The 17,894-nt window shown below is 39.5% G+C and overlaps 1 protein-coding gene across 3 annotated transcripts in view; it reads left to right on the forward strand.

The window, feature by feature from the left end:
• Positions 1 to 3,885: 3,885 nt before the first annotated feature.
• Positions 3,886 to 17,894, forward strand: part of asic1b (acid-sensing (proton-gated) ion channel 1b) — a 185,900-nt gene continuing 171,891 nt past the window's right edge. Inside the window, exons 1-3 of one of the 3 annotated variants that reach the window (XM_042406740.1) lie at positions 3,886 to 4,154; positions 4,457 to 5,705; positions 14,150 to 14,345. In XM_042406740.1, coding sequence (XP_042262674.1) covers positions 5,344 to 5,705; positions 14,150 to 14,345 — 558 coding nt within the window. In that variant the 5' untranslated portion in view covers positions 3,886 to 4,154; positions 4,457 to 5,343. The other 2 variants (XM_042406741.1, XM_042406743.1) reach the window with 2 other exon arrangements.

Raw genomic sequence — 17,894 nt, forward strand, 5'->3', positions numbered from 1 at the left:
GGAAAAGCAACATGACAAGGAGTGAACAAAACAGAATAACAGAAAAACAACACAGAGATTTGATTTATGCTTTATAGTACGGACATTATGTTCATATTTTTAAAAAATAGGTTCCATTTTTACAAGAGAAAAGGCTTTAAGGATGACAACTAACTGATGTGCTGGGCAAATATAACGCTGTCTTCACAGGGTTGCAAATCCAATTATCCTAAGAACAGGGCAGAGTTGCTTTTGTTAACCTTACGGTAATAGTTTACATCTTAGCTCACATGTGGGGGTTGCTTGAGGCCTAAACGATGATTTTTCATCCATATCATGTTATTCATCTATAAAGCTCTACTGCTGAAGCTTCCAAACTACCTCACATTACTTCTCTCATATAAATCTAGTAACTACAGTATACAATCTAGTAACTACTTAACCTTAGATATCTCTCATGTACACACTAATGTTGGCAGAGCTGGTTTAAGGTATTATGCGCCTTTTAAATGGAATGAACTGCAAACTCCCCTCAAACTTGAGTCTTACATTCCTCTAGGAGATTTTAAAGCTTTATTATCTTATGTTCTTTATGATTTTTGTAACTGTTTTTATTAATTCCTTCTTTACTGTGTAGTTGTGTTGTTTCTGTCTGCTGACTGTGTCCATGTCTTGTGAATGTTCTCAGGTCTCTCTTGGAAAAGAGATCTTTATCTCAACGAGACTGCCTGATTAAATAAAGATTTTTTTTAAAAAATACGGCGCAGGAATGTCAAACGTGACACCATATATAAAATAAAAATATAAAAACTGTGGTATACTGTGAAATACAGGAAGATTTATCTGGTGGTGATAGGCTTAATCAGCATTGTGTGAACTCGCATGGCGAAGACATGGATGTAATGGACGTTCATTTATATGTAAAAATTCTGCGCTGCAGGTTTAATGCATTATTTTCACTCTTGTTCTTGGTGCCTTTCAGTGCTTTTCGACCTCGTGAAAACACCCTGTTCACTCCTAACTAACACTCAAATAGTATTCTTTTTACCATGTAATTGCAGGTAAACTGTATATTCACATATATTTGAAGACTTACTGATATAAAATAACATTTTTTATATTGTACATATAACAATAATTGAAAAGATAAGCCTGTGTTTGTCCTCTGTTTATAAAAATTACCAATGTAAACAACCCTTTTACAGCAACACATTCAGTTGATGTTTTTTGTAATAAAAAACTATATAATCAGCTTGGGAGTGCTGGCAGGTTACAGTTCTGTGTTTGAATTACTATGGCAGAGCTCACTTCACATTTTGATCATATATTGTGCATTTAAACGATCAAATAATCCACTTTAAATCTAATGTCTAATAACTACAGTATGATATAGTGTACATTGTAAAAATACTCCTGCTGAAGCACAACTCTGCTATACAGAGTGATGTTACATGAAAACTGGCTGTATTTTTACACAACTTCTTACTTGATAATCTGCTAGTATAATCAAGGACTTCTCCATTCATGGAGCATCAAAAGTGCTGCCAATAAATTACATTTCTTTTTAACTTCTGTGCTTTCAAAATGTCATTTTGTAAAATACAGAGCCACTTTCATAGTGCCAGTGGATGGAAATATATTCATAAGAAGGCATGGACAGCAAGAAAGTCTCGGCATACCTGAACCAAAAAGCAAGCTCCTATGAAAGTTGCACTGAAAAATGACTTTGTCAGAAGAGGCCTATTCATCCGGGTACCTCTGAAGAGCATTATGCTATCATATTCTTCAGAATAATGTACATGGTTAGAGCCAGTTCTCTCAGTGAGCTACTCCGACGTCACTGTGACACTAACGGCCATGATAAAAGCTAAATATAAAGCTAAAAAGTGTACATCCTGGCACCTGCTATCAAAATGTGCCTCAGTAATTTAATATCTGTAATATCAAACCCACGTGTGTCACTGCTGCACAATGTCTACCCAGAATTCACATCACCTTACTGGAACAGACCTTGGCTCATCTTCCCAGCACTGCTGATCAATATAAGATGCAGGCTTTATAGATGGCTGCCACATTGTCACAGTCAATACTATGGCAAATGGCAATTATGGACGCATTATGAACAATTTCATGGGTGAGCTACCCTCGCCTCTTGGCAATACGGTTTCTATGACAGATTTGGCACTGGCAGTCTTGCGACACATCTGCCTTATTGCCTGTGTTTGGCTCACTCACTCACTCTGACATATTTGGATGTTCCATTCAGTCAACTACAGAGAATTGGTCAGGGGAGAAAATAGATTTGTTCAGGGATTTGTGCGGACTAGTGTACAACTGTGTGTATGCACGCATGCAGGTATTAACATGCGTGAGTGCATGTGAACATGTGTGGTATGTGCATGTATACAACTATCTGTGCAAGCACTGTGTGTGCAAATGTGTGTGTGTGTGTTTTTTTTTTACAAGTGAGCATGCATGGATGTGTAGGCTATATGGGCATTTAAGTACAAATGTGTATGTGAGTGTGTGTTTTTAAAGAGCTGTGCAGCAGTAGTAACCTTGAATACTACTATAATGGATGATGGTAAGAACCTTTGGTATGATATTGCAGATGCTTCCTTTGCAGCTTTATGTTACAATAACCTTAACTCTTTATGAACTTTCACACTCTGTTTGAATAGTTAATTTTACACATAATTTTGAATTAACAACAAATATTCAGTTAATTCATATCCAATGTAATAAGTTTTGGCTTTCTTCATGTTGACTCTGCTCTTTTTTGCTCTGAGTGAAGAAGTGCACTTTTTAAAACCTGTACTAAACCTGAATGTGTCTGTGCCCTAATGGGAGGCTTCTACTTTAAGCTGGCCATGTGTCTCTCTGGTGGGTACCTGTCTGGTCAGCTCAAGGACTTCACTGGTATGCTGTTGGGGAAAAAATTAACCATAACTCTGTGAGTGGTTTTCATGAGAGAATCTGTGCATGTCATTGTACTGATTCAGTGTTTACTGTTTATATTTTTCTCCCAGATGAGCTACCAGGCAGCTTTTCCACTTGGAAATTCAACATGAACACATGCAAAACCCGAATGTCAGACCTCTTCACCAGCAAAATAAAATTAAATGCATTAAATGTCAGCCCACCAAATGCAAGTGTGCTAAGTCATGTGAAAATGCATAAACATCTTTGTAAACTGAATATTTAAAAAAATGTAAATGTCATTTTAACCCGGGAAACATTTCTAAGTGAACTCAGTGTGTGTAAAAAAGATATTCATGACAGAAATATGAAAAATAAATGTAACAATTCTACAAATTATGATTATAAAACTATATTTATCAACATTATGTACCAAGTTACTGATCATCTAATTTAAATAAGTTCAAGAGACATCTGAGTGCAAAAATACAGTATGTTAAAATATTATTTGCAAATATGCAAAACACATTTGGGAATCAGTAGGAAGTCTATTGTCTTTTGTGAAATGCTATGTTTAGTTTTACCATTTGCTTTGCAAATAAACTAGGAAAACTAACAAAAACTAACAAAAATGATATTCAACATAGCTACTCATACTTATTTAGTTTTTAAAATGATCCATGTTGCTCATGGAAGTCCACAAATAAACACAAGGAATTCCACAAGTAACGCATAAATGTGATACTGTCAACATAATTTAAGTCACTTTAGCTCAGGAGATTTGTGAATGACAAAAAAATCTTAGCAAAATGTTAACTTATTTCTTCTCAAAACATTATTAGTGATGTAATTAATGTTATCTGAAAAAAAAAAACATATATTATTATTATTATTTTAGGAAATTTAGTTAACCCCAGTACTCCAGTTGGTAGGATTAAGATTATCCGTTTTCTGAAAATGTGTTTTGCATTTAAGGGCATACTTAAGCTAGCGTTACTTTTCCGTTACATTGTAACGGTCGGATACACTAATTTACCGTCAGAAATAAGATAAACCAGGTTATCTCACTTTACTTCTGCTGTAGTGTTATATGATAAAGTAACGTTTTTGTCACAATTGTGTTTTATAAAATAAAAATAGTAACTCTCCCCTGAAGAAAGTAAAACTTGATGCTAGCTTCTTTCTTTTTTTTATCATTGAAGCTAGCTCAGATAGCTGCATGAGCAACACAGGGGTGGCGGCAGTTACTACTAAAGGTAACATAATGAGTAATTTTTGAGTCACAGCTGTATCGTCATCATTTAAATTGTAGCTTTATTACACTAGCTAGCGTCTGGGCAAAGTATTGGCATTGCTGGAGTGACACCGACGTTGGACTTCGTCAGCTGGTGTAAAACACATGCCGTCCTATCCTTGCTCTCTCCTGTTTGGGGCGAATTTAATTGATCCGGGCAAACCGCGACAGCCGCTGAGGTGGTTTCCCTTGAATCCACAAAGCTGAGCATTTCGAGCGGGAATTGTCTCTTTTGCCAACGTGCACATTGTTTTTTTTTTACAGAGCACTCTTATTCAAGGAGAAACCAGCAGGAATCCAAAATACAACCGGAGTAATTAGCTGCATTGTTGTGGAGGCAGCTCGGAGGAGGGAATGGATGCAGGCAAGCGAGCAGAGGCGCACCGAGGCAACGATCTGACAGACCCAGCTCCTCAGTGATGCAGCTGTTTATCCGCGCTGTGGAAAACCCAGGACACCCCGGAGACTGCTTTTAAAAACGCCAACAGGCAAGAAATCAGCGGCTATTTGTTATTCTGCACGTGTTGGGATTACATATGAAGAGCAGGGGGAGAGCCATGTAGCCAGTCTACTCAATGCCTTTTACACAGAGAGAAAATGATACCGCCTCTTTGATTTTTTTTTAAATTCCCTTGTTTTCCACACCGATGTGATTTTTCCGCCTGTTTTCTCCCCTTTTAGCCGTGATCTTTTTTTTCTAGCAGACCCGCCTAGTGTTTTTGCTTTTTGTTTTGAACGTGGAAGCCAAATATCAACTTGGTAATATTACAGAAGTGTGCGGAGGGGAGAGGACAGCGTTGGCATCCATCCATGCGCGCTCCACACCGGACTATTTATTATGGAATTGTGACCCCAGCCGAGGTACAACACATGCTCCCTCCTCCTACACTTTCTCCAAGTATGTTCATGTAATGACGAGGTATTTTGTTGCATATCTTGTGTAAAATGCTCTGGATGTCGGGGTATTTTGCCGGCTTTCAGTGACGCAACATCTCACACAGACTGCATGAGAAATACATGACTAGAAGGGCGTGAACTTGCAGACACTAACCCTTCCCATTAATAAAGCATCTACTCATCTTTAAAGACAGTTTTCCTCCGTTTGCAACCCCCTTGTCCCTTCATTGATCTAAACTCATCCCGTGGAAATAATGGATCTCAAAGCGGACTCAGAGGACATGGACTACAAGCAGCCGGCTCCCATTGAAGTTTTCGCCAGCAGGTCCACGCTGCATGGCATCTCGCACATGTTCACTTATGAGCGGATGTGTATCAAGCGCAGCCTGTGGATTTTGTTCTTTCTGGGCTCCGTGGGTGTACTGGTGATGGTGTGCGTGGACCGGGTGCAGTTCTACTTCCAGTACCCTCATATCACCAAGCTGGATGAGGTGGCTGCTCCGATGATGATATTCCCATCGGTCACCTTCTGCAACCTAAACTCCTTCCGCTTCAGCAGGGTGACGCGCAACGACCTGTACCACGCTGGAGAGCTCCTTGCCTTGCTCAACGGCAGGTGTGTGTGTGTGTGTGTGTGTGCGTGTATCTGGTCTGTGTGTTAAGGGCTGACTGTAGCCTTCAGCAGGTCTACCTGTTGGTATTCATAATGTCAGAGACAGGTTTGCTAACAAAAAAAAGCACTTTGATGACAGACATATTATAATCTTTGCTTTCCTGCCATACAGTAGTCCAGTTTCTTCTGTCATGTAGATTAAAACAAACCAGTGCTCAGCTCACACAGACTTCCAAACAGACTCACTGGCTGCTTGCTTAGATTTTGCCTCAGGGAAACCCATCTGTGAGGATTTGGTTGTTGATTCAGGATTTGATTGTGTCCACTGCACAATGTGAGATAACAGTGAAAACTTGAAAAAAATTGGCTTAGATATTCCAGTGCATTAAGTTATCAAGAAATGGAGCAATTTTTCATTTCAGTAAAACTGACTGACAACAATTACATCACTAAATCCTTGAACTCACTGACTAAATACTGACATTTCTTCTTTAGTTATTAGGCCCAGCGGTTTAAATCTAGAGAGCTTTAAAATTCTCTGAAATTTGAATTGGTTTTCGAACAGCCTAGTGGAAATGCAAAGTTACTTTGAATTGTCTCAACTGTCATATGGGAGTTAATACCTGTCACACGGGGAGATGAGCAAACAACATGGACAAAGCATGCAAAACCTTTCAAGGCTCTCAGTGAATATGAACTGTGACTGACCTTAGCCTGAGGTAATTGAGGGAAAAAAAGGAGGGGAAGGGGTGGGGGGGGCGGGGGGGGGGGGGGGGGGGGGGGGGGGGGGAGGTGTTTTCTGAAAGTGGAGAAAAGGCTCAGCATCCGAGTTGAAGGCAGCAAGGTTATTTAATAATGTAGTGACACTACAGATCATGTCAGCTAAAATCCACACTGTACTGTACATAAGCTTCTGTATGTATGAAACCCCATGAAACATGAAATATACCCCGAACATCAGTCTGTTGATACTGTTTGATAAAAAAGAGATTGACCGCTTTTTTAAAAAAATTTTATCACAGATCATGTGAATCCCTCAGGTAACAGATAATGGATGAGCTGTCTCTAAGTGGTTCATATAAAATGATGGAGAAAATGCCACTGGTGCAATTCCTTGCCTCATCATTTTACCGCTTGTGTGATATGAATATCTCAATATTGGTTAAGTAGAAAAGTAGGTTTTTAAATCCCTTGCTGACAAAGTGTGGAGAGATGTGTGTGTGTGATTCACAAGTGCATCCCCTCCCTTTATACTTGTTGATTTCTGCTGCGCTTTGATCATTTAGTCTTTTGGGAGCCATGACAAGCTCACCGTTCACCGTTGAAACTTGTGACTTGGAAATTTCTTCACTTTTTCTTTTTCTGTGTCACCCAGCTTATCCTGATCATGTTTAACAGTATAATACAGATGACCGTTCTCCACTCTGTATTCACAGCTATAGCAGTAAAACACATGAGCACACACACACGTGTGCACATGCACAGAGAGACGTAGCATCTATGTAAAAATATAAGAAATTGACTACACATAAAGACATCTAAATATCATCTTGAACACATTGCTCAGTGTATTTTTAGCATATTGATCCACACAGCAGTGCCTCTCTCTCTCTCTCTCTCTCTCTCTGTCTCTCTCAATACAGCTCTGCCATAAATCCTATATTTACGAAGCTTATACATTTTCAGTTTTTGTTGACATTGTCAGAAAGGGGATAATTCTACTGTATGTTTATTATTGAGGTCATAGTGGGTGGTGGTGGTGGTGGTGTACTGGGGTGTGTTATATAGAATGGTGTTCCTAATATTTTGTCCACTCCATTAACATGCATGAGGGAAGCGAAATAGTAGGAACACTTTTCAGTATAATGCACTCCAGTGCACCACCACCATCACCATCCGCAATGAGCTCAGTAATAAACATAAAGTAGAATTATCACCTTTCTGACAATGTCAACAAAAACTGAAAATGTATAAGCTTCGTAAAAGTAGGATTTATGGCGGAGCTGTTGTATCGGATTGCATTAGATTGCACAGGACAATCAGGAGGATATAGACAGGAGGACACAGGAGGATATAGACCTCTATGTATGTATCCATATTACAGGTGATAACCTTACAGGAAAACAATAGATTCCATCGCTTCGGGCTGTATTTCTAGTGCTTTGCATGGTGTAGATTTCAACCAGCGTGCCTACATCCTATGTGCATATGTTTCTCTGTGTTTGTACTGTCAGCAGCAGCGGCGAAACATTACAATGTCAACACAGGCCTCCACCTCTTTGACTTATTAGTGCTGGTTTACTGGAAGCTAACACATGTAGAGCACCTGAAAGAGCAACGAATAAGAGAGACAAAAACAGAAAAATGAAACATTACGAGTGACTTTGGAATGAGCTGGCTTTAGATGGAGGGAGGGGACTATAAGCAGAGGCAATTAACTTGTGTCTCGTAAGCTGTGTGATGAACAAGTCTTTATCCCCATGTAATTAGAGCTGTTTGTTAAGCTACAGAGTTGTCCTACTGATTAACACTCTCTCATCCGTCTCACTGTTTCTTACCCCCTCTGTTCCATTTGGCCTTGAGGGAGACTCCCCCCCCCCCTGACTTTTTGCCCTTACAGAGCTAGGTACAGTATATGATGCTCTTTTTAGAGATGACGAGGCCAACGTTGCAAGCAGGTCTTCCTTTCTGACAGTCTCACTGAGGTAGAAAAAGTCCAGCGTGATGAGGATTAAGGAGGAAAAACAAAGGAGCTGTAAATAAAAAGCTTCTAGGGCTTTCTGCGGACACTCCTTTTAAATTTAACATTGATTGGGTAGAAAACATTGCATCGGTAAGCTTCTTGATATCAAGCACCAAGCTGTGGGTTTTGCGGTGGCTCCGAGTCTGTGTCTGACACTACCTCAGGAGGAAGCAGCAGGCAATACACCCCTCTCACTCCACCCCTCCACTTTCTTATTGTGTTTTCACAGGTTAAAGTCACACTTGGCAGTGCGTAACATCACGAGTAAATTGCTCTATTTTATTTTTATTATGTCGCAAAGGCAATTATATGATAATTAACAAAGAAAGGTCATTTTGGAATAGGTGTTAGTAGTGTGGCGTACGCTGCCAAAATATGTTGGATCAGCTCATGAAAGTCAGAGAAGCGAGTCCCTTGCTTACACAGTTCTTAAGGCCTTAACATGTTTCCTGAGCTTGCAAACATGCTCCGAATTCACATTAACAGTAAGTGCAGGAAGTGCTACAAAACGTAATGCTTGATAACTTCAACTGCGTGAGCTACCTCAGCAGGATCACGGGTTGTAATCATGATTTGAAATGGTGTAAAAAAGTGCTCGGGAGAGGACACGGGGAAAGCCAGATCATCATGCAGAAAATACAAAGTCAAAGAGTTACTTCTAAAGTAGATTTTTCAGATGTGGGTTCATTTGCATTTATATTGTGACAGTTTACCAGAGAGAAGATTATCATTGAGGTGACATAAGTAGGCAATTTAGTGTTGGAATTAGGTTATTAACAGTTCAAAAGTGATCCCTCAATAGCAAGGTGGTGTATGTCTTTACTATATTATGCTTCAGTGGTTTATTTGTGCAGTTGCTCATCAATATCACAGATAGGTTTTGTTTCGCCTCACCTCTCGTTGGCCCTAGTTTGCATTTCTATGATCTTGTCCAGAGTGGCATAATAATTGTGTCACAGGTACCCTTACCTTAACCATCATTAAGATGCTATTATCAAAACTCAGCCGCCAGAAATCTTCGCTGTTATCCATTTTCAAGGACACTGCACAAACAATCTCATCCTCGTTAGTGTACGAGTTCAATTAGCGCTAATTGGATAATTACCTTAGATGATATCAAGATGTGTTCGTTGTTGTTTCACACAGCCAGGGGTATGAGCACCAGCTTAATACAATAGGAGTATGAACTGCTGTAGAGGAAGATTCATTTAGTTTATTTTTTTGAGCCGAGGATGTGAACAGTGTGTACAGTTTTGTGACTACAGTCTCACAGTCAAAGCTCTCTCTGAAAATCAGTGGTCTCTCATATTTACTCTCTTCTCTCATGAGGTGGCGAAGTGATGCAGATGCTCCTTCATTCCTTTTAGTCCCCGCAAGAAAATTAAAGTGCTTGTGGCCCATAATCCAATTTAGTCTCCCCCTCCCAACGTCGTGAGTTTGCTGTGATTGCTTTAGGGAGCAGTGGCAGGGCAATATTAAAAAATCTACCCATATTATTGTGATTGTATGCGCTTCAACTAAAGCCTCCTGACTCGGGGATCTGAACACGGCGTCTTAAGTGCTCTCCTGGCAGCTTTGTGTTGCTTATAAGACAGAGACTCAGGATACAATTCAATTAAATTCAGAATATACCACAACAGGCTGTATCTTCTTATTAGAACAAACCATGACAATGTAGTGATGTAGTCCCAATGTAAGTCAGAGCACTGAACTAGTTCTGAGCTGTGCTTTTATCAAACATATATTTTTTTTCAGTCAGCAGCTGGTCTGTGTAGTTTGACCTGTCATTTACAGGGGCACACACTAACGTTATCCAAACATTACCATTCCTGTCACTGGCAGTAGCAGGTAATTCAGTTATGAGACTGCATCAGTCACTGGAATTACTATTGCATCTTGTGATGTATGTAGCTGATTAATATTAAACGTTCAGTGCCTATAGTATAACAGTAATTAACAATGTAGAAATAATAATAATAACAACGTGGAAACTGGAAACATAATATATTATAATCTGTTAAGTAACTCTAACTGTAAATGATGGCAATTGTGTCACAGCAGCTGTATCTTATTACAACTTGTGAGGTTACATTTTTCTGCAACAATATACATGCTGCTTCCCAGGCTTCACTGCAGCAGAATGCAACCATTTTCAAGCATTTTGTGGTTGTTTTTCACTGTTCATTTGTTAAATAACCCTTCTAAAAAATACTTGCCTAAAACCCACGCACCTCTCTTGCTAATGAACTTCTTTAAAAACTATGTAATTAATATACTAAAGCCAGCCAGACTACACATTTACAATTCATGATCTGTTCACACATTCACACACAAATGCAGTTAAGCATTAACCCTGCATAACCCTAATGTGCCTTGATAGAATTCAAACACTAGCCAGATGTATTATGGATAAAATAGCAGCTAATGAGGAAACCTTTCTTGTGTTTATAATAGAGCTTGGTTGTTTATGAAGCATGGAAACGGTGGTCCTCTCAAGATAAGTAGAAAGAAGAAGGCAGCTCTTCTTTTGGTAATACTGATATTTTACTCAATGATGTTGCTGTTTACTAGTTGTAAGAGTGATAGATGTCTGTATAGGGAGAGTTAATGGATTTGTAATCATAGTAATTAACGGTTGAAACATCTGTTATATTCCGCAAACATTTAATTGGTCTTAGGTGTCACTTCACACCTGATCTTTGATGTCGCAGTGTTCAATTTGATGACAATATAGCGTGACATTCAGTTCAACTGAGTCAGAAATAGTCCCAATCTTCTGTCACAGTACTGTTAAGTCCATTGAACATGAAGCATGACGGATTCCTATCTCTCTTCAGTGTTACGAGAGCAGTACAGAGAAACAGGCTCAGGTTTTCATTTCAAATTACAGCACATACCGTCTCACATGGTGAATATTTTATTTAATTCTGTTTGTAGCAGGTAAACAACACTGTGGCTGCAGTGGAACATATTACATTTCTTGTAATTTGGTTGGGACTTGAGTTGAAAACACATTGCCGGTTGAATATTAAGACAGCGCTCACAAAAGAAATAATGTAATATTTCATTTTTTATTCATGGATCAACTTACGTTTTTCCCCTGTCATCAAGGGACAAAATCTTGTTCAGGAGCTCCGACAAAGCTTGACCTTGTGAAATTAAAAAAAAATCCACTAAGATTCACCACCAATTACGGTTTTGAAGTAGTGCCCATATCCATGAGAAATAACTCTGCTGTCAGCGTCCACAAAGTCATTCACAGATTTATTGTCAGAGGAGAAGGGTACGCCTTTTTCTTTCTGTGTCTCTTACAGTTTTCAGTTCTAACTCTTGTTCCTCCAGCTACGGGGCAGTCGTCATTGAGCTGTCGAAGATCATAACAATAACACAATACATGAGCCTTATTTTCAGAGGGCTGCACACAGACTTAGAAAGTCATATCAAAAACCCTTACCTTACTGTTTTGCAAAAACTTGGAAGAAACATAAGGAATAACCACCTTGTTTACCTGTTAATTCAAGACACCATTATACAGTCCATTACAGTGTTATTCACTCTGATAGACTCTGTGTGTCCTAACAAATTATCCTCATAAGTGTCTGTCAGTAGTGCTTAATCTTAGCACTCCATAATTTGGATGCTTGTACCACTGATGGCCCATCGCTCAGCAGGGGTCATCAACCGGCCTCCTTTTTTTCCGAGCAGGGCCACACCAGTTAATTGAGGTTAATTTGTATCTGTGAATGACTGTGAGCAGGTGCGGGAGGTTGGCGGTGGTTGTCAAGCAGAAACATGACATAAATGAATTCCAACGTGTTTTCTTTCTGAGATTTTTTTTTGCAGTTTTATTTGAGTTTAGCGTGTGTTGATGCACACAGATGAATCATACTGTATAGTGTTTCATGTGTTTGTGTAGAGGAAAGGCAGATAGACCAAGAGAAAATCAGTATGCATCCTACCTTGCATGACACACCTGAATACGCTTTGCACTTACAGCAGATGCTTTGTGAAGTGTTTTGCTTTGAATTAAATGCTAAATCATGTATATACACATTTTCAGAGTGTGGAGGGTCCTCAGTCAGAATTACAGCATTACGGATGTTGTTATCATTCACATGTGAAAATGCTCTGCCACCACAGTTAATCCTCGCTGTTTGGCAGAACGATTGACATGATTGTGTAAGGAGAAATATTTCCATACTTAAAATAATGAGCTATTTTCTCCCGCTATGTGACACCCGTGGTGGCAGGCATGTCACAGCTTAGCTGCCAGTTTCACACAATATTTGGATAATATTGTGAGAGCTTGCTAACTGAAGGTTTTTGGAGAGCTGACATGCACGTATGTACCTTTTGTTCAGTTAGAGGCTGAATATGCTCTTTTTTGCTGCTTCTCTATTAATTTTTTACATGTTAATCCCCATTGTCTTGCTAAAAACGCTTGTCTTCCTGCCAAACGTTTTAAATGCACAATTTAAAATGGAATTAAGGTACATCTAAGGTTGCATCTTGCTTTACTTTGGGAATTCCTTGAAGTTATGTCTGTTTTTTGCTTTGTCAGGGGTAGGTTAAGGTTTTGTTTTTGAAAATGATTATGTTGAAATAAAATAAAATAGAATTTTGGTTTATGAAAATTAGGGATGGGTATCATTAGGATTTTATTGATACTACTATTATAGATACTCCTTATTGCTTCGGTTCTTCATTGCCAAATGTTAAGATACGCGGCAAACTAAAGAAAACAGTCAGGCTACATACAGACAGTTTAGCCAAACTAGCGCACTGGGAGACTGCGGATGCTCTACATGCTTATGCTTGTTAAACAGATGTATTGATAAAGTATTGGCTTTTTACTCGCCAAGGTTTATTGTGCTTAGAGTAACAACCATAGTTGTCGTCAACTCGAGTCAAACATTATCTTTCACGTCGCCTGGTTCACTCCACCGTGGCCTCTCTGCTCTACTGTTCGCTCCGTGTGTGTGTGTGTGTGTGTTTGTGTTTCTGCTCTCTGTGTGTGTGTGTGTGTGTGTGTGTGTGTATGTGTGTGGAGGAGCTGAGCTCTGACACAGTGAGAAAAAGAGAGGCTGCAGCATGATAATAACTTGAACCAAAATGTGAAAAAGTATTGATAAAATAACCAACCATAAAAATACTTCAGTTTAACTGATTGACACTAAAATGAGAACAGCTGGTCCACCTTAAAGGTCAGTCCACCTTAAGTAAGCCTGGTCAGGTCAGGCTAACACATTGTTGCTAACTTTTGGGCTAACCCCCTTCAGTTTACCAGCAGTTTGATTTCCAAATGAATGGATATTTGGCATTGTTTTGGCATTAAAAAATATAATTTTTTAGCCTGGTAGGGGTCCTTGTTGACAAGGCCTGTACAATTACAGGGGAAACACTTTTGTTTACTATAGAGAGATGAAACAAAGTTCGATCTTGGAATGTTACGGTTCATGTGTGGCGTCTTAACTCCACAGGTGCAGCCTTAGAAAGAAGAACAGAAAAGGTCCTGTAGGAAAAAAACAAAAAGGGGTCATGTAAGCATATAATTGCTGTTGTGTGGTTTTACGCTAAAATTAGCCATGGAGATTAAACTATGGAGGGTAATGTATGAACAGATGGTTAATATTGTGGTTTATTAGTGCATGTTTGTGCATTTCTGAATGTCCACATGAACTAAGTCCAGAATCTTCCTGTCCAGGTATGAGATTCGGGACCCACACCTGGTGGAGGAAAATGTCCTGCAGATCTTGAAGGAGAGGGCTGACTTCGACAACTATAAGCCCCGCCCCTTCAACATGCGCGAATTCTACGACCGAACAGGCCATGACATCAAGGACATGCTGCTCTCCTGCTACTACCGAGGCATGGAGTGCAGTGCTGAAGACTTCACAGTGGTGAGTCAGGCATGTCAGTAGTTAGTTGTTGTCTGTGACACCAAGTGAGTCCCGCCAAAGACGAGGATAAGCTAAACATGTTTCTAACACAAAGTCAGTGTTAATATACTTTATTATAACATCCATGTAATATGACCTCTGTTGAGCAATCATCACAGATGTTTGCTTCTCTGAAATGACACGGCAGGATATATGAGGAACATCTGTCCAGCAAAGAGAAATGTACACACTGTATTTTATCTTCAATCCAATCACTTGGGCTTCATCAGTTCAGATCCTTCTGTTCCCGCTCTGGACTGAGAACTGAGAACCACTGTGTACACGGGTGTGACTCACAGACCAAGGGGCGCTGAGTGTACACCTCGGTATAGTGATACAAACCATGTACAAATCTATCACACCTTCGTGTGATAGTTTACAGTCTCTGTAAGGTTGAGCAATGCTCTCATAAAAGGTTGAATGTTGGTCTTTTGCTGAGCCCTGGGTTAGTGCCATAAGGCTTGCTTTATGAGGAGTAAGAAGTTAAAAAAATATTTCCTGGGAGTGTTTGTTTTTCTCATTTATTGAATGGTTACCTTTGTATTTGCCGTACAGTTTGGGGATTCATCGGATCTGCAGTAAAAAAAAACAAAAAAAAAACACAAAACTGTCTAAAGCACATGAGGTTTCACTTGTCCTGACAGATTAGCTATGGTTGTCATCAGAAATAAACCAGAAATACCAGCGAGAATGCCCAATCTGCACTTTTGACCTTGTTCTGTAAGTGAAACACTCACAGAAGAGCAGTTGGTTAATAATGTAATGTGTATTTTGCAAGAAACATATACAAACATTTCCATTACTTCAGACCAGGGTTTATGTTAGCCGGCATATGCTGGCTTTTTGCCAGTATCATGTGTAGTTGTTCAGCAGCTGCAGGCTGTCCGCATGGCTGCATTCAATTAACAATAGTAAGGCTATTAGTTTTATTTTATTGTTGCATAGATGCTCAGTTTGCAAAGTTTGTGAAGAGTTCATTCTGCTGACTACTTTTTATAAAATTGTTGGATCATAGTGTTTGTGTTTTTTGTGTATTATTGCTGTTTAAATGTAGGCTGTTATATGGCTGTTTAAACATATGACTGGCAGATGTTTATTAGGCTGAAATTCTGGAATATTAACGACCATAATGGCCGTCAAAAAAAAAAAAGTCTAGCGTAAACTCTGCTTTAGACTTTTTGTAGAAAGCATAGAGAACAAACACAGCTTTCTCTTTTGTGTACTAGATGATTGATTTTCTTCACCATCTAGTCATTAACTGTCTGCCTGCGGTTTGGTGCTCGGCAGGTAGCGTACAGTGTTTATCTGAGCTTGTTTGCTGACAAAAGCTGCTTACTGCTGCTGGAAATGGGGTTGATACTGTAAGTGACTCTCAACTATACAGTAAATGTGTGAACTGAAATAATGCGGTGCAACAGAGCTGCAGAGTCGGCTGACGTTTCTTTCTGTGTTTGTCAGTATGAGTGACCCCTTTCCAAATAACTCAAAGCCATTTCATTCATAGAAATATTATTTTCAGTTAACTTACATTTACAAAAATGTGCCCTATTGTTTATTGCTATGTTAATGTCTGATTAACTAAGACAGCAGTTATAGTGAGGGGGCCACCTTGTTGCATTAGCTGGTTGAAGAACTGAAATACTAAATTCATTCATGCTGAAATTGAATTCTTAATAAATACAGAAAAAGCGCATGAGAACCTTTTGAGAGACACATGGCAACTTCAACTGTTTATGCATATGAAATTGATGCATTAGGAGTCACCAAATCACCAAATTAATTCCTAAAATAAGAAAATCTAAAAAAAAGAGATCACATAACATAATGCACATAAAAAGGGGGCTCACAGTAAAATGTGCCACATTTCAACCAGTGACATCCTGCCGCAGGACTCAGGAGAGGGATCTAATCTAGACAGAGCAACTATCCTGCAGATGCTCATGCCAGAGCAGGTAGCGAGTGATATATAGTATATTGATAAGGTTGATGTCTCTTGAGAATCCCATGGTAATTCCAGCTTTTTGTTTTTGAACTGATTCAGTGCAGCTCCTTTACACATCATTTAGTGATGGGCCTGTATTTACTGTCACTTGTAAAGGAAGTCGTCCTGCCACAGCTTTCTATGAGATAAAGTGAAACTGCTCTGTAGAGGCTGACACATTTCCACATAAAACTGACTCACACAAATCGTATGAACCTTTTCTTGTCCAGAAAACTGTAAAGTCAACCACAAATATCATCTATCCTCCCTTTATTTTCCCAATCCTTCAGATAAATGCATATGCTCAAAAGAAAAAGAGTCGCTTTATCTGAAGGTGTGCTTCAGATGACAAACAAACTGCACTTCTAAACCACTGCACCTGTTTGATAAATAACATGCACGTCTGTAGGCAGAGAAAAAGAAAGAAGGCAGGAAAAGGCTTAGTAAATCTGGCTTTTTGTTTCACTCTTACACCCTGTGTCCTTCAGCGGTCCTCTGAGGTAGAATATCTCATGCTCTGAGGATTTTTCCCTCCCATATCCCGTCAAACCATGTAGTACAGCAGTGAGCAGCAACACGGCCCACATGGCGTGGCTCCTCTAATATGCTGATGTGTCCACATTTACTGTAGTTGATTGTGCTTATGGCAGATGGTGCTTCGCAGGGCTCACCTGTATTAGTACAGTGGTGGACCTGGAAGGTACAGCTCAGCAGAGAGTACTAATGGTGTGGAAAGAAGCTTCAGTGCAATAGAAAAGGAGAAAAAAAAGGAAGTCGAACACTCCCAACAGCCTCTGCCTCCAAACCCCAGAGAATGGAAGCAGTATAACTGTGATTAACACTGACTTCAGCTTCAGCTTGTTTACCCCCAGCATCGGCATGCCTCACTAGCCGCTCCCTGTCTGTGGAATATGGCCAGAAACAAATGGTGACTTGAGTCTAGTTGCATCGCGTTATTTTGTCAGTGCTCTGATAAAGATGGAAAATAAAACAGTCAGACTGCAATGGTGGTAAGATTAGTAATCCCAGATAAGATGGTGAGAATCTGTAATGTAGTACAATCTACCAGCCTCTGATGGATGAATTGACTTGGATGCTTAACAGTTTCTACAGTATCAGAATTGATTTCAAATTGTTTTCAGGTTCACATTCAGGTGACGAGTCTGCCATTATTCAATCAGAACAGTACTATATATCCTTGTCAGGCCAATGTGCTGCCATTTTCATCAATTAATGATCAAAACCCAACAGGACAGTGTCATATCACAAATTTTCATTCATTACTGCAGGAAGTATTACAGATTAATAATTCCTGCTCTCTATGACCCCCTCAATTCTACTAATTGTTTCCCTGCCTCCTCTTTCTCCTTGGAAAGACTTTTATTAATTAGGAATGCAGAAGGTGGTCCCTACGTCTTTTAGCTCAGCTGATATTAAGAACAGCAGGAAAGAAAAATTACCCTCAATTAATATTAATAGGTGGCCTACAGCTTCTGAACTATAGCTGCAGGAGATAATACAAAAACCTT

The sequence above is a fragment of the Thunnus maccoyii genome, chromosome 3 (genome assembly GCF_910596095.1).
Source record: "Thunnus maccoyii chromosome 3, fThuMac1.1, whole genome shotgun sequence".
Lineage (NCBI taxonomy): Eukaryota > Metazoa > Chordata > Actinopteri > Scombriformes > Scombridae > Thunnus > Thunnus maccoyii.